General features: G+C 30.0%; 1 protein-coding gene across 1 annotated transcript; it reads left to right on the top strand.

Moving 5' to 3' along the window:
• The first annotated feature begins 1070 nt into the window (after positions 1–1070).
• Positions 1071–2543, top strand: LOC11430956 (receptor-like protein 44). The gene has a single exon (XM_003611490.4). The coding sequence runs from the start codon at positions 1353–1355 to the stop codon at positions 2169–2171; it is 819 nt and encodes a 272-aa protein (XP_003611538.1). The 5' UTR covers positions 1071–1352; the 3' UTR covers positions 2172–2543.
• The last annotated feature ends 16224 nt before the right edge of the window (positions 2544–18767 follow it).

Here is an 18767-nt window from a genome sequence, read left to right as displayed (position 1 = left end):
TGTTGAAAAAGTCAATAATACGTTTTTGTATTGTCCCTATCTTAGAGCTCACATTTGTAGGTGATGACTCCCCACAAACTCCAAAAGTCCCACGCCACACTTCCTCTTTCCTTTTCAGTTACACTCACTCCGTCAAACCTTTCCCCTAACTTCATTTCCTTTCACCGTCCAAATGCACGCGCGTCCCCTCGTTTGTATTCTACTCCCCCCTCACGAGTGCTGTGCTGCCCTGCCCCTTCCTTATCAAACAATCCATCCCATAATAGCAATAAATAAATAGTAGTAGTAGATAACCCATTATTTAATTTCTCTAAAAAAAAAAAACCCATTAATTTAATTCATAAATTATGACTATCTTTTTTAATTCAATCTCAAACTAATAAGTTATGGTCAAATTATATTGAATCTTTTATTTTAGTCTTTCATCTATATGAAAGTTATAAACTAATCTCTAAAGCAACATAATTAAATTGGTTAATTTGAATTGTTTAAGAGTTATTCGTCCGTGTATTGTGTTTGAACTACGTCTCCTATATATAACAATACATTATCTCTATCAACTAGGGTATGTTCATTTAAAATCTTATTATTCAAACTTTAAAGTATTAGAGGTTAATTTGAGAATTGTTGGTGAATCTATGATTTGATGAAAGACTAATTTGAATATTAAATTCGATGAATATTGGTTCAATTGATAAAGACTAAAAGAGTTTATTCATGCCATAAATTCAACTTTTATTTTTGAACAATATCTAAAATGTTTTAAGTTTTAAGATCTGTCATGATCTGATAAGCCTTCAAAGTTCAACTCGAATGAAACTAAATTGTCGAAAGAGTTGTGTTCTATTGATTAAATTGATGATTTAGAGGAAATAATACTCGAGTTAGTCTATGTTTAATCTAAATAATAATATTTAAAATCGGGCTTCAACAATTTTTGACAAGATTTATTATCTTAAAAAAAAAAACTCCAAATTATTAGGATTTTATTCCTTAGAACACCGAAAAAACTAACAACACTCAAATATTTATTTAATTTTTGATATATAAAACAAACCAAAGAGCCATTCCCACCATTGATGAGTTGAATAAAACCATTTTTCTCATTTCAAAGAGTCCCCCAAATCTCTCTCTTTCAAACCTCCCCTAACATCATCATATAACAAAGACACATCTCTCACTTTCTCCACTTTCCCTTCAATCACCTCACCTCACCTCACCTCCATCAAAATGAAGAAAAGGGTTAAATAGTAATTACAAATAAACCCTTTTTCAATTTCCAAATCTCTATAACTTCAATCTCAACTCAAAGCAAGAAATCCAGAATTAGAAGGTTGTTTATTTGGAAATAGATGGATGTAGCATGTTTAATGAAGTTAGTATTAATGTTGTGGATTACATTAATCACATCAATTAAATCAGATCCAAGCGATGAAGCATGTTTAACCCATTTAAACAAATCACTGCAAGACCCAAACAAATCCTTAGAAAATTGGAACGAAGCCACATTCTCAAAACCCTGCAATGAATCAACCTCAACTCTCAAAGGAATACTCTGCAACAATGGCAGAATCTACAAACTCTCGCTCAACAATCTCTCTCTCCGTGGAACAATCTCTCCCTTTCTCTCCAACTGTACCAATCTTCAAACCCTAGACCTCTCTTCCAACTTCATCACAGGACCAATCCCTCCAGAGTTACAATCATTGGTGAATCTTGCTGTGTTGAATCTTTCATCAAATCGTCTTGAAGGTGAGATTCCACCTCAACTCACATTGTGTGCATATCTTAACATAATCGATTTTCATGATAATCTGCTTACTGGTCCAATTCCTCAGCAATTAGGGTTATTGGTTCGCCTCTCGGCTTTCGATGTATCGAATAATAAACTCTCCGGTCCGATTCCAGCGTCGTTATCGAACCGGAGTAGTCCTAACTTACCCAGATTTAATGCAAGCTCTTTTGAAGGGAATAAGGATCTTTACGGTTATCCGTTACCGCCGTTAAGAACTAAGGGTTTATCTATTATGGCTATTGTTTTAATTGGAGTAGGAAGTGGATTAGCGAGTCTTATTATAAGTTTTACTGGGGTTTGTATTTGGTTAAAAGTTACTGATCGGAAAGTTGCATTAGAAGAAGGGAAAGTTAGTCATCTTATGCCTGATTATTGAATGTTAATCGATTATTAATGAAGATATTTTTCAATTGTTTTATTATCATGTTAATGGTTCTTTGTGATGGTTCTCTGGCGGAGAGTTCTTGTAATTAATTCGAAGTTCAGTCGAGAGGTAAGTAAAATTTAATTATAATCGAACTCAGATTCTTGTAAAGAAGTTGTCTAAATCTGAGGCGTCTTTGATTGTTGATGGTTCAACTGAAAAGGTTAAGGAAAAAAAATGCAGTACTAGTACCAGGTACTTTTTTTTGTTGCTCTTGTTGATAAGAGTGAAGGTGTGGGCTACCTTTATTTTCCTTGTACTTATCATGGGTTGTTCTGTTGTCTTTTATCGATCACGAGGGATATGTTTATATTATTGTGTGTATATAGTTTAACTTTTAAGATTTTCTATCTTTTTTCCCATAACTGTTAAACAGATTAAAATTTTCTCCATACCTGATTTTAATTGGCTTTATTATCCTAGTTTTGTATAAAATCAAAACAATGTTTAAGATTGATAGTGTAATTTCAATGTGGTTGATTTTTGTTGTTCTTTTGTCATTGGGTGGGTAATGTGGGTTGGCACTATAGGGTAGGTTGACACTATTGAATTTTCGGATTTGCTTGATTGAGTTTTGGATTTCTTGATTTATTTACATTACATTTATTGTCTATTTTATTTATGAGAGATAGATACAAGTGTAAATTTTGATTCAATAATGTATAATTTGTGTATGCTTCTCTCATAAATGAACATTAAGTATAAGTTTGATAAATGAAGCAAATTTGCACCCTAGCTAGGTGAAATGTTGCTCTGCGCCGCTCAACTATTATGAATTTGTCTCGCATTATGCTATACAAATATTCTTATTACAACAAACTCAAACAGCCTGTGTATTTTTTCGATATTCGTACGACCATTAAATAAATAACTTGAACAATTTTCTCTCACGTATATATTTCCATTATGTTTTTACTATTTCTTTTTATTCTCTTTACTATATTTGATCAATATGATGAGAGAAAATAAAATTATATCAAGAGTTGTCACTAAACATTGTATAAATATCATTGTTCTTCCTTTTTTTAATGCGGAAATGTTCCGCGTTTACTCACATTCTTGATGAAGTAGTCATTTGTTATGTTGAGCTGGTGGTGGTGTGGTGGGAGACACTAATATTGGTACACAACAACCACGTGGATTCAAATTTTAATTGTCTCTCTCTTTATCACTATCACTTTTAAGCTTACTTTATAAGAATTGTGTTTATGGTAGATTTGCTCCCAACTTGTCACTTGTTAAAATAAAATACTTGTCACTTGTCTTTGATTTAATTTAATTTAGCAACATGACCTTCCCCTAAAAGAAAAATCAAAATTCGATCCTTGAACTCACTCATTTAGAAGGTAGTACAATCCTAGTAAAAACAGAGAAATTAAATATTTGCTGACAACTTAAAGATTAATTTCTGATTAGGAATTTGTTGGGGTTCTTCTTCTGGTGTTGATGAAAGAGGGGTAAAAAGGTTATTGTTGATTTTTTGACATCTGAAAGAGGGGAAACAATTGGGTTTGATTTTTTGTGTTTGTTAGTTGCTGGTTTGATTCATGATTTTTCTGGATTTCTGATTCATGAAAGTTGATGATGGTTACATGAGGAAGATGAAGATGAGGAAGAAGAGGAAGAAAGCTGTATAAATTATGTGTTGGTGATACACCGTTAGATTCGATGGATCTCCTTTATCCAACGGTCTTATTTTTAAGGAGTTTAAAATTAATAAAATATGACCAAATTGATAATTAAAACAAAGATAAAGGATCATTTTGAAACATTTAATAGTTAGGGGACCAATTCGAAAAAAAGAATTAAGTTAAGGGATCAAATGATTAATTAAGCATTTTTTTTTATAATTAAATTATTTTCTTCAATACAACAATTTTAAGTTCCTAAACCGGTATCCCTAGCTAGACATCTATTAGAAGGACTCCCCTGAAAAAAATTATATATTAGAAGGACTATTTATTTAAGGGTTTATTAACGAGTGTCTTGTGACACTCTTTCAACATTCTAAATTAAGTTATTATTTTTTAAGTTAAATATTTTGATTTTCAATGTTTTTTTAAACATTAATTTTTAAGGCATTAAATACATTCATTTTTCATAAATACTTACAATTTATGGTCCTTAAAGAATGACAAATATAGCATAGGCTGAGTTGGAAATTGTGTTGCCAATTTTTTAAAAGTCAACAAGTGCATTTTTCAATTTAAAACTTTCTTTTTTTTAGTTCCTTAATCAGTGTCCCGGACACACCGATTAACATGATCATTAAAGAATGTAAGAGACCGTTGTTAGAATTTTAATACATGAATAACTTGGGGCTGCTCTTGAGTTGTTAGTCCAAACTCCGAAGTGAACATGTTTGCTTGTGTTTTTGAATTTGGGTATCTATCCTTAATTTCCTCCTTGGCTTCGGATCTTTGTTCAGAATGAAGCAATTTTTTTTAATATATTTAATGGGTACCTTCATGAATCATGATGTTGGGCAAAGCATGAACAAAAATTAATATTTACAGGCATAAAGTAATATTATAAGCCGTTAACGTGAATCCAGTGCTTCCCATAATTATGGCTAGTGGAGTACTTATTTACTCCTACTGTTCTTCTTCTGGCCCGGTTTCTTTTTTTCCTTTTTCCCTCTAAAAGCTATGTGGCCCTAGGCTCTTTGCTCGAGTTTGAGGTAGCTTTGTAATTTACTCTTATGTGCTTTGCTGGAATCATTTCCATGCATATGCTTCCCCTTGTAGCTAACGGACACTGCATCCTTGTTTCTTAACGACTTCAATGCATTGGCATTTTTACTATTAGGACAAGAAAAACCACAGACTGTAAAAAATTAGTACTATAGTGTTTTTTTAGTAAGATTAAGATGCTGAAAGATTGGACGTTTGAAAATTGAAACTAGACTTGCATTGCATCCATTGATCATCATGGATAGAGAATTAATAATATGGTTTCACAAAAAGGAAATGATGCATGTATTAGCGGAGCTATCAAAGCAGATTCAGGGATATTAATCAGATAGATTTTCTATAAACTAATTCAATGAGGGTTTTATATTCCAATTTATTAAACTAATTCAATCTACTTACACATCCATTAATTAACCGACCCAATTATAACAGTTACGGTTAACATAGATGGTTGTATCTTCTACTCACACTATTTTTTTATTTTTTTTTACTCACACTATTGTGACTTGGGTTTATACAATTACAATGAGGTTGGTGGTTTGCACTGACTTTGCATGAAGTGTGTTTCTAATAATCAATAAATTAAACTAGGTGTCGTGAAAAGGGAAGGACACGTGTTAGTTGCTCCTCATCCAAAAAAATTAAGAGAAAACATTCGGAACAAACAAACATTGTTAATAAAAGGCTTAATTACATTTTTTATCCTTGCATTTTGACCAACTCATGAGATTAGTCATACCTCTTTTAAATCGAACAAAATCGTCCCTAAATTATATGTTTTTTTGCAATTTTAGTCCTATCTCCCAATTTACAACTTCAGAAATGACGGTTTTAATCCAACCACCTATGCTCAACCATGAAATAAATAAGGAATAAATCATGTGGGTACAAGGAATCTACTTTCTTCAGCACACAACCAAGAAAAATCATAATTTCTAAGACATGTTTTATGTAACATGTCTCGGAAATTAGGTTAGTGTGCTTAATAAAGTAGATTCTTTGTACCCACATGTTTTATTCTTTGTTTATTTCATGGTTGAGCATAGGTGGTTGAACTAAAACTGTCATTTCTATGCGTTTTTGAAGTTGGAAATAGGAAGATAAGACTAAAACTGCAAAAAAACATATAATTTAAAGACAATTTTGTTCGATTTAAAAAAGATATGACAATTTTCGTGATTTGATTAAAAATGATAGGACAAAAAAATATAATTAAACCTTAATTTTATTAAGATTAGACTCCACTAGCCATATTGCCATCACTTTACTGTAATTGCTAAACTGGTCCACTGCCACAACAAAGTGGTGATACTAGGTGCCGTCTCCCATTCGCAAGCTCGATATGTCTCGTACCCATGCATGATGTTTACAACCGGCAATTTTAGGATACTGTACTATGCTTACCTGTTGCTGTGGGTAATATCTATTATACTAATTATATAAATCATTATTGTACATATTTGTTAAAAACAAAAGTACAAAGTCAATTTCGGAATTTCATATCAAGTAAAATACATATCAAAGATCTGGTAAATCATTCCACGATGCATTTTTCTTTATTCTAGTCCATTAAGTATTAAAATTAAGAACTCAGATATGAACTAGACATTAATTTGTTCAAGAGTTTTGTTATTTTATTTAGGGTTAAATAAGTAAATGATTTTCTTAAATATATTAACATTTGATTTTACTCCCCTAAAATATTATTTAGGTTTTTGATCCTCTAAAAATTTTCATCTATAGAATTAGTCCCTATTTTTTAGTCAACTCATGTCTAAACATCATATTTTTAATAAAAAAAATTCATAAATGAGTATAATATTATGACAATCTCTTCTAAAAAAAATAGATTTTTTTTAACAAAACATGAATTAAATATGAATTTTTATGTTTTTGGTGCTCAAAAATTCAAATTAAATTCATGTTTTGTTAAAAAATTCTTCTTTTTTTTTTTTAAATGTTGTCATAATTTTTTACGCATTTCTAAAAAATTTCATTAAAAAATATGAAAGTTAGACATGAGTTGACTAAAAAGTATGGACTAACTTCATAAATGAAAAACTTTGTAAGATTATCATATTTAGTAAGTTAGTCTCTGTAAGATTCTCTTTACTCGGTCAGTCTTACAAAGATTCTCAAGTCATTAAATAGTTGGTCTTTGTAAGATTCTCATCTTTAGTAAGTAAGTGTTATAAAGATTCTCATATTTAGTAAGACAATCTTTGTAATATTCTCATTATTAGTAAGTCAGTCTTACAAAGATTTTCAAGTCACTGAATAGTCAGTCTTTGTAAGATTCTAATCTTTAGTAAGTCAGTCTTACAAAGATTCTCATATTTAGTAAGTCAGTCTTTGTAGGATACTTATCTTTAGTAAGTCAGTGTTACAAGATTCTCATATTTAGTAAGTCAGTCTTTGTAAGATTCTCTTCTTTAGTAAGTTAGTTTTACAAAGATTCTCAAGTCATTGAATAGTCAGCCTTTGTAAAATTCTCATATTTAGTATGTCAGTCTTTGTAAGATTCTCAAGTCATTGAATAATCGGTCTTTGTAAGATTCTCATCTCTACTAATTCAGTCTTGCAAAGATTCTCAAGTCATTGAATATTCAGTCTTACAAAGATTCTCATGTTTACTAAGTTAGTCTTTGTAAGATTCTCAAGTCATTGAATAGCTAGTCTTTGTAAGATTCTCATATTTAGTATGTCAATCGTTGTAAGATTCTCCAGTCATTAAATAGTCGATCTTTGTAAGATTATCATCGTTAGAAAGTCGGTGTTACAAAGATTCTCATATTTAGTGAGTTAGTCTTTGCAAGATTATCATATCTAGTAAGTCTGTCTTACAAATTTCTCAAGTCAAATAGTGACTCTTTTTAAGATTATCATATTTAGTATGTCAGTCTCTATAAGATTCTCATGTTTAGTAAGTCAGTCTTACAGAGATTCTCATATTTAGTAAGTCAATCTTACAAAGATTTTCAAGTCATTAAATATTCAGTATTTATAAGATTCTCATCTTTAGTAATTCAGTATTTTGTTGACCCATTGTTTATTTCAAAAAGGACATGACTAAAACGAAAAGTTGATATATTTACAGGGACTAAAAACATATTTAATTCTATTTTAAATAAGACATTTTAATTTGAGATGATTAAAAATGTTTTTAGTCCCTACCAAATCATGAGTTTTTAGGTTTAGTCTCTATAAAATTTTAATAGTAATTTTAATCCTAAAAATTATTATAGTTTCTAAAAATAGTCCTTATTTTAAAAACTTTTAACAAAAAATGGATACTTGTAGTCCTCCAAAATAATATCTATAAAATGCAAAAATCATAAATTCGTGTATTATTTAAATATTCTTAGTTTAATTCAGGGATAGATTCTAAATAAACAAAAAAACATAAATCAAATTCTAGAAAAATATTTAGTCTTCTATGAGTATGTTAGTACCAAGTAAATTAAATTTCTTTTGAATTTTTATTTTGTGAAAACTTCCATGAAAACCATCCATTAGATTCATACATTGATTATATCAAACAAAAAATAAGCATTTTAACTCTGGTGATAAACCCAAGTTGGTGGTCAAACTCTTCAAATATGCAATTTTATTAAGACAAGAATCTGGTTGAATATGAACATTGTTTGCTGGGATTTTCACTAAAAGAGAATACATGTAACATATTAGGTTGTTGGGAAATTTTTTCAATTTTTCAACAATGACAAAAACACCCTTTTTGAAAATTGAACCCAAAATCAATTGCATGTATTAAATCAATATATATGTTAAAAAGAATACAATCATAGTGGATCACTTAAGCTACTAATCTCAGCCATTGAAAATATTCAACTTACATTCAATAGATCACATCTCTTTAGCAACAAAAATAAAAATAAAAATCAAGTCATGCACCGGTAGGAGACCCAAGAAGGTCATGCACCGTAGCCTTTGCCAATGATACTATTGAACTCTAGAATTACTATAGAGAATTTTGGTGGTCAAATATGCTTTAGTCTTTTTGGGTGAAAGTCAAATTTTCTTTCATTCCGTTGATTAATGGGTTCTCCAAGATTGGCAAGAATGTCATCATGGAGTTGGGCCCTTTGGCCCATCCATGTTATTTGGTTTTAGAACATTGCTCTTTAGACTTTAAAAACTTCTATCAAACATTTAAAAATGACCTTTAATACATTCAATTTACAGTTTGCTATTTAATTTTTCTCTTTAGAAAAAACGGTAGTTAATTACCATTGAAGATATTTTGATTCATTTTTAGGTGTTTGGTAACAAATCTTTTAGTGTAAACAACATTTTTGTTTTTGTTTTATGCTCTCCTAAAGTTGTAAAGGGTTTTTTTGTGTGTTTTGCCATGTTTCTTCCAGCTATTGGAATTTTTTTCTCATGATTATCATTGGGCCCGACGCCCCTCAACTCCTTCTATTTGCTACCATCACAAGTAAAGTGCAACTTCTTTTAAGTATCCGTTTGCTTTTGACTTCGAACTTAGGAGACATGAGATGAATCACCATTTCCTTATTTAATACTATAGGACTCATGCACTTAGCATGGAGTCTTGAAGATTTTAAAACTCAACTTCAATTCCCAAAATGAGATGTTCATGCAAGTATTTAAATACTTTTGTTACAGGGGCATGTTTGGTTCAAAAGCAGAAAACTTGAGGAGAGAATGAATTTTGATAGAAAAATTATAAATTTATTTCTCACACTTGTAATAATTAATGCCTAGTAAATAAAAAGATATTTAAATTTTAAATGAGCAACCTTTTGTTCCCAAACCATCCGTTTCAAAGATCAGCTAGTACTTTTTTGAAAAGATTTTACGTCCCCTTCCTTTTCTTCTAAAAAAAATGAACTAAAGAAGAACATTTTAAAACAATCACTCTCTTTTCTCCCCTCTAGTTAGCATCGACACAAATTATTTGCGAGTCTAAGATGAATTTTATATATAGGCCGTTTAAGTGTGTCGAGAGAATAACACAAAAATTTAAGAATTTTTTATAGGTTCCTCGATTGAAAGTAATTAAATTTGATACATGTCAAATACTATATGTGGGTATCTCCCCAGTGAGAATTTGGGATAAGCTCATCACGTTGTGAGAGTCTAGCCATTTTCACTAGAATGATCCCCATTATGAAAAAACTTTTATTTTATTTAAAAAAAAACTACTATAATCAGCAATATATGTTGAAAATAATATTTAATAATGACACAAATGTAAATTACTTTTTTGTTTTTGCAAAATTTGATTACACACTACTTGTCTTCAATTTAAATTAAGGATAACCAATAAAATAGTTAATGTTAGGATCAAACTTACAACATGAACTACAACTCTTCATTTAACTACCACATGAGCTTGGTGCAAACATATTTACAAAAGTTGACTTACGAAAATATATTCAAAACTAAAAATATTTAAGGCCTAATATTAAAAAAATTTGGAAGCAAAAAAGTCTTTGCTTTGATGACAGCCTCCTTGAACTGCCACTGCCTCTATAACTTTCCAAATACACGCACACTCTTAAATTTAAAGAATGTATCGTGAGTGTACACATTTTTTTTTATTGAGTAAAAATTCTTTTACGGGATACAAATGTGTTATACAGTTTGTACAATTATATATCATATTATCATTTTAATTTATCACTTTATTAAATATCTCAATTAATATTTATATGATAAGACATGATTGAATGATCGTGTAAAATGTATCTTACAAGTGTATAATCATTCAATCCTTTCTTTAAAATTTGTTTTTTTTTTGTCAGGTAGTCTAGTGGCTAGAATTCACCTTATAAGGTGAATAAGTAGGGTGTCTAGGGTTCGAACCTTGACCCTTGCATATAACAATGCATTGTTCATGTCAACTGAGCTATGCTCACGGGGACTCTTTAAAACTTATTTAGTTTAAGAGTAATGTTAACTAGTGTCCCGGTGCACTAGTTAAAAAGATTATTATAGAAACTTTGCATTGAAAATTATTAAAAATGGTATGTTCAACTTTTTAAAAGTCAAAGCTTTGTTGTTTTCAAATAAAAGTTCTCATTTTTTACTTTTTTAACCAATATTCTCGGAGCACTAATTAACATAACCCTTAGTTTAAGGGTAATTGCGATGAGATTTTTTCTTGATCATGATTAAGGAGGTTTAGGATTTCAAAGGGTAAAAGAGTTTAATAATATGTTGTTGGGTTGTTAGTGGATTAGGGTGGTCTTTGGTTTAACTTTAAAGTGTTAATAATATTGTGAAAGTGATATGTGATCGAGCAGACACATAATTTTGGTGTAATTTGTGGTTGAAAGAGATGAAGAAGCCTTTGACCAATAAAAAGGTGCAGCATATGATCAAGTAAAAGATAAGAAGCCTATATCAAATCAAAGAGCTCAATGAGTATAAGGCACATCCACATTTTTAAATTTTAAATGAGCTGGTTTGAATTGCCAATTTTTTTTAAAGCAAAACATCCGATATGAGTATATTTATGCCAAAAAAAAATTAGAAATTCCAAACATCAGGTATGAATATTCATACTAAAAGTTTTAAAATCAACCCTTACATTCTGAAATTCGAAATATCTAGTATAAATATTTATACTAAAGTATAGGATTGAGATCTGGGGAGTGTGCTTCTTCTGAAGGTCTCAGATTCGATTCTCTCTGGTGTCAATTTGAGAGGGTTAATTTAGCTTTTTAAAAAAAATATATATATCAGATTTTTTGAGAAATACAAAATATTAACAATTTGTCATAAACTTTCTCTGTTTTTCTGGATCATTAGGTATGTGATATTTTTAATATAAATAATTGTTTTAATTAGTTAAAATGAAGTTTATACCCTTGAGAGGATGTATAAGTATAAATGAGGGGGTATGACGTTTTAATTGTTCTAAGAAATCCAATAAAGCCAACATTTCTCTCTCTCTCTCTCTCTCTCTCTCTCTCTCTTAAATAAAAATAAAAATTGGTTACCAACGTAAAACCCTCGTCTTCTTTTGTTCCCTCGCAGGTCATCTTCTTGCTCGACACAAATACCCGACTTCTTCTTCTTCTTCTTCCCATGCTTTCAATGAATCTTTTGAAATGATTCACCTTGATTTCCTTCCACTTCTTAAACTTAAAAACCCCCGTTTCTTATCGTTTGTCGATCAATTCCCCTGGTTCCGTTTTCCTCCCTAAGTCGAGTGTACCGCTATTTCCGCTGATTCCATATTTGAGTTTAATGTTCCAACTCTGAGTCTGCTTTCTCTTAATTAGTTAATTTCCTTGTTCCTCATATAAAAACCTAATAATTCCTTCTTTCAATTTGTTGTTTGACTCCAATTTAGATAGATTGGCTTCTAGATTTTCCATGGAGTAGGTTTTTGTTTCCAACTTGTATTGGTAATTATTGGTAATTGTTGTCTTCTAGTACTGATGGAATCTGATATACTAGTTGTGACATTGGCATTTTGTTTGATCATTCTGTTTGTTTGGAAATTTCATGGAAAGACTTATGAGTTTCAATTGATATGTTATTTGTATACTAGAGACATATATCGGTATCTTATTCTACCATTTGAAGTTGCTTGAAAGAATTTTTATACCAGATGCACTGTGGCTGTAGCAGAATCAAATATGGAGTGCCATTGGATTTGGTGGCTATATGGGTAACTTGGAGGAGCTCCATATAAAATTAAAATGATGCTACTGTCTGAAGACTTGTAATTATATACACTTGTGAACATATTTTGGTTAAACTATTGAAAAAGAAAGAAAGAAAAAAGAGAGATATTTTGGTCAGAGTTAGATTTTGTCAAGCTTTGATGGATGTAGCTATTTAAGCTCATTTGTATAATGGAGACTACAAAGGGAGGAGAACCTTATGATGTTTAGGAAACATAATGTGCATTTGGTTTTTAGGATGTCTTTGTTAAAGACTATCCATGTAATGTAATAATATTTACTCTTCTGCAAGTAGCTTCTTTTGTTCATTCTTAAAAAAATCATAGCTTAAAGTGCAGTAGGAATTGTTCAACAATGATATTGTATGTTAGGGAATCATTATGAATAGCATTTCAATATATGAAACTTGAAACTTGAAGAACATCAATTTGTGTCTTTCCAATTATAATATTAAATAATAATCCTTCCAAATAACATGACAATCCATCCAAATGAAAATATCAAAATTCTAATACAAGATAAAGCTAAAAAGTTGCAAAAGCCGTGACTAAATTATGTCTTTATGATGTTAGATGGATTAGCACAAGAAGTGCAAAAAGCCATGAATTACATAACGGTAGCAAGCAAGCGAAAATAGAAGGAAAAAAGGCACAGGAGCCACCCATAAAAAATGCAACCAGCAAACAACAGCTGCAATGCTGCAGAGCACTAACAGAAGGCTAAAACAGAAAAACCAAACTGTCATCCTAAAAAAACCACCGAAACAGCAGCCTGTCATCTTGTGTCTCTATGGTTATTGTGCTAATCTTTCATATGATATTGTTCCTACAAAAAGACACAGAGATTAGTGCATTTTTTTTTAATTAAAATTTGATTTTGCCGCACAATAAACAACTAGCCGATTGTTTTGCCATACAATAAAAGACAATACCTGAAAAAGATCAGAACGAGTAACATTATGGTATTTCATTTGAGAATAATTTGGAACCTGCGTGGTGAAGCTTCAGCCTTGCTTGTTTGGAGCTGACTTCCTTCATTCATTTGCGCATTACTACCAATTAATTTCCTTGACCTCTTTGATTTATTTTTAATAATGACATCATTATTTTCTTCCTCTAAATGATCCTCAATATTCAACCCATTTGGAACTGAAACCACAACATTAATTAACGGTACTTTGACGATTGAACTAATTCCAGATTGTGTAACAGTTTTCCTAATGCATAAAAAATGGAAGCATTTGAATTATGGGCTATTAACTGCCCATTACGGTATGAAGAAGAACCTGTTACCTCTGCTCCACCATGCTAGCTGTTTTCGTGTATTTTAGATTTAAAATTTTGTGGTAGTTAACTGCCCAAGTTCCACGGTAGTTAACTACCGCTGGTTAACTTCCGCAGTAGTTAAGTGTTGAAGAGGTATTTCGGTATTTTACTGATGTTTTCAGTCTTATGTGAATTGTGAACAGCAATTTTCATATATTTTCGAGTAAGAGGGCCTAAAGATCAAGAGATGTACAAGACTCAACATAAGACATATCCGTTACTAGGAATTTTCTTTAATACACCCCCCTCTCCTGCTCAAGTAAAAGGTAAGAAGCCTATATGAAAACAAAGGGCCTAAAGACCAAAAGATCTACAAGACCCAACAACCAATATAAGACATGTCCATTACTGGGAATTTCCTTAACTCTCCCCTGGTTTATACCTATACACCCCTTAACACACCCTATTTTACTAAAATTTCTAATTTTAACATACTAAGAATATTTTTTTAGGTTAAAATGAAGTATATTTTGGATTGTTTATCCACTTTAGGGTGTATAGATATAAACAAGGGGAGTATGAAACCAAATTCTCTCACTACTATTTCTTCTTTTGATGTAACATTTTTCATAGGTCAATAAAGTATATTATAAAAGAAGTCTTTGAGTAATAAAAAGGCAGAACATATGTTATGCTGAAGTAAAAATATAAATTCTTGGCATTTAATTTACTGTCAGACTTTCGTTATTGAAAATGTCTTTAACGTAAAAAAAAAAAAAAAAAAGTAAAAATCAAAATAAAGGGCCTAAAGGCTAAGAGATCTGCAAGGCCCAACAACAAGTATAATATATGCTAAATTATGTTTTTGGTCCCTTAACTATTTATTTAGTATCGCTTTGGTCCCTTAATTAAAATTTGATTTATTTTGGTATCTTAATTTCTCTTTGTTACACATTTTGGTCATTTCCGTTGGTTTTAATTCAAAAACGTTAGGTTTTCTTCATTTTCTTCTAGATTTTTCTTGGACTTTTGTTGTTGAAGGTCGATGGATATGATATGAAGATGAAGAAGAAGAGAAGAAGATCAAGAAAACCTAAAGTTTTTGAATTAAAACTAACAAAAAGGACCAAAATGTGTAAGAAGATAGAGTTAAGATACCAAAATAAATCAAATTTTAATTAAGGGGCCAAAGTCATACTAATTACATAGTTAAGGGACCAAAAATGCAATTTAGCCTATAATATACATCAACTAATATTTTCATTGATGCTAAATTTGTTATTTCTCACCTCGAGAATTTCTTTTTAGCCCCCTCAATATCTCTTAGGTCCCCCAAAATTTTGTTTTTACCTCATATATATGGTTAGTAGATACGTCCTGGAGGGTTAGGAACTTATCTTTCAGATGACTGTTTCTGATAACTGAATAATGAGCAAAATTATTCATTATGTTATATTGGTGTTTCAAAGTTTCCAAACCACCTCATTTACTCTCCAAACCTATTTTTCACTCAATTCTTGACGTTAAGCTAGTTTAAGTTTTTGTTGTTGTTGTTGAAGTATATATGTTTAATATGTGTTACTAACATACGGGAGATATGAACATAAGAGTTTGGGATATAGCTCTAAAAGAAAAGGAAGAAGAAAAACAAGATTTCAAACCAATGCTCGGGAGATACAAACCGAACTGTTCAAGAGGTATCTCTTGGATGTATAAAAAAATGTGAAAACTACAGAGATTCTCTTGTGTATCATAACATGTGAGATATGAATGTCAACAAATTAATATTGCTATATGCTATATACAACCATATTGAGCATATTCATATCAACAACCGAAACAAAAAAGACTTACACGAACAAATTATGTAAACACGAAATTTAAAAAAAAGTACAAATGTTTGTCATAATTACTTAAACCAAATACATGGGTTAATAATCAAACAAATAACATAGCTTAACATCAAGAATTGGGTGAAAAGTAGGTTTTAAGAAAAAACTTGATGGTTTGAAAACTTTGAAACACCAAAATAATGTAATCAACAGTTTTACTCATGATCCCGTCACATAATAACATAAGTTAGCAAGATCCTTTATCTAAATTACACTTCAAGAACCAAACTATTTTTTGTTTAAAACTTTTTGGGGTGTGTTTAGATTGTTGGTAAGGGATAAGATGAAGTGTTAATGTGTTCCATTACTTAGATATTTAAAAAAGATGAAATAAAAAAGGAGAGTGCTAACCATTGTCATTGAGGCATTTGATAAGGGGATAAAAATAGAAATATAACATTGGAAAATGATGAAAAATGATAAATTTAACTTTTTAAAAGTCAAAATGTTGTTGAAACTAATGCAAACATGCTACTTTTGCCTTCCTTAACCGTTGTCCTGAGAGCAATGGTTAGTAAGACCCAATAAAAAAATATATTGAGATTAGAAATGGTTATTGTCATGTCTTTTATATATTGAAAAAATAAAATAAAATGGTAATTAACGACATTCATTCCATTTGATTCCAAGAAGTTACTCAAGAGTTACTTTTAGAACACTTACTCCCTCCGTCCCTTAATGTAAGTATCTATTGTCTTTTTTGTGTATTAATATTACCAAATTGTCCTTTATTTGTGTGTGTATTAAATTTGACTTTTCATATTTCAAGACAAGTTAGTAGTACTAATTAGGGTATGTTTAGGAAAAAATTGACAAATGCATCTAGTAATTTCAAAGGGAGTTTACATTTAGGGACAAAAATAAAATCAAATGAGATCTTAATTATAGGGACAGAGGGAGTATATTAGTAAGGGTCATGTTAATTTACTTGTTCTATAAAGGCACAAGTTAAGAAGTTAAAAATGAAATTATGAAATAAATTTTACATTGAAAAGATAAATGTGTTTTTCGAAATTATGCATTCAATATTTTTTTTTTTAAGAAACTAAAATCATAATTTTGTTAAAAAAGAAAATATTGAATGCATAATTTTCAAGAAAATATTTTAATCTTTAGCTTCTTAACTCGTGCTTTAAGAATACAAGTTAGTATTTTCCTAACTGTAATGCCATAAATACTCGAGTGAAAATTGAAAAAAAAAAACCAAGCCAGAGTATACTTTAATGGGCACAAGCATGATTTCTAACACACAAATTTTTTTTAGATGATGTCCTAACACAGTGTTATTTAGACAATATATTCCTTTTTCTTCAATGTTATCATATCTTCACTCTTAAATCTAATTTGCTTGTTTATTTTATGGTTAAATATGTATTTCGTCTTTAAATATAGTTATTAACTTTTGATTTTAGTCATACTTAAAATATATATTTTTATTTTAATCCATATAAAATCTTTTGTCAACTGGTACTCTTCCCAAATATTTTCCAACAATATTTTTTGTCCTAAATTATCCTATCACTACTGGTTTTGTTACTCCAAAAACAAATATATTGTTCTTAAGGTCTTCAATTCGTTCATTTTGCTCGTTCAGTCGTTTGAACCACTTTCACTCGATTGATTTAAAGATATTATGCATTTTTTATCTTTAAAAATTCTAAAACTCAATATTTAATATTATTTCAATTATAAATAATAATTAAATTAATAAATGTATGTGTTAATAAATTAAAATCCTGTTGTATCAATATTTATTTAATATTATTTCAATATTACAGCATTTCCTTACGTGGTAGATGACCCTGGTGTGTCCTCATGAGGTTACCTCAGTTAGTATGGACAATGCATAATAATATGTAAGGTCTGGGGTTCGAACCCCGACAACCACCAAAAGATGACCATGGTGTGCGAATTCCCTCTTCTACGAAAATCTATCTCTTGTCTAAAAAAATGAAAATCTATCTCACTATTTTTGTTAAACTCATCTTTCTTTTACTTCATTGTTTGTCGATTTTACCGGTGATAACGAGTATCTTATTCATAACACTATTTTAGAATTTTAAATGATAAGTTTTATAAGAAATTGTGTAATTAATATATTGAAAATTAAAATATTTAACATTTTTAAAGAACAATTTTTTAATTTATAATTCTTAAAAATGTTCGGAGATATTCGTTATCAAGACCTTTTACAAAATTAACTTAAGAAAAATAAAAGAGAATCGAGTGAAAACAATGGTCAAACCCCATCCATGAAATAAAATATAAACAAAATTAGAAGATGAAATAATAAAATAATTGAAAAATGTTGACTCATTAATTTATCAATTTTGAGTTAAACACACGAAGCCAAAAATCCCAATTTTTTTTTTTTAAAAGAAAAAAATCCCAAATTGTTCTCTCACAGTCATTGACTAATCAATTTGTTCGAAGAAAATCATGTAATCATCACATATTTGCAGCAAAATCGCCGAACAAGTAGATCAAGTTGGCAAGAAGTTAACCAAGTTGACAAGAAGTGATTCTTATAATCATTAGTGGAGCCATAAATACTTTTAGAGCAATGTCACACATAGCTTCTTTTTTTTCATTCTTTTTTATAAGAATTATGACATTGTGATTAATTAATGTCACCTATTCTATATTACCCAAATGCTATTCATAGAGTGAGTGTTTTTATCTCAAATTGTCCTGACATACACATGTCCCATTTTTAAAGGCTGGTCAAAATTGAAAGCAGTGGGATTTTAATAACCAATGGCATGAATTTGCTATGTTCTTGTAAAAAAAAAAAAAGAATTTGCTATGTTTCACGAGGGTGTTTGTCTGGATAAACAACATTTTCCATATTTTTATGGGATTTAACGGCATTCTTAAAAAAAATGAATTTGCTATGTTTCACGAGGGTGTTTGTCTGGATAAACAACATTTTCCATACTTTTATGGGATTTAACGGCATTCTTTTAACCTTTTATTACTGTAAAAACAAACCTTTTATGAACACTTTGTTTTTAGC

The sequence above is a fragment of the Medicago truncatula genome, chromosome 5, assembly GCF_003473485.1.
Source record: "Medicago truncatula cultivar Jemalong A17 chromosome 5, MtrunA17r5.0-ANR, whole genome shotgun sequence".
Lineage (NCBI taxonomy): Eukaryota > Viridiplantae > Streptophyta > Magnoliopsida > Fabales > Fabaceae > Medicago > Medicago truncatula.
The sequence above is the reverse complement of the archived record's forward strand: the minus strand, read 5'-3'. Positions and strand labels throughout refer to the sequence as shown.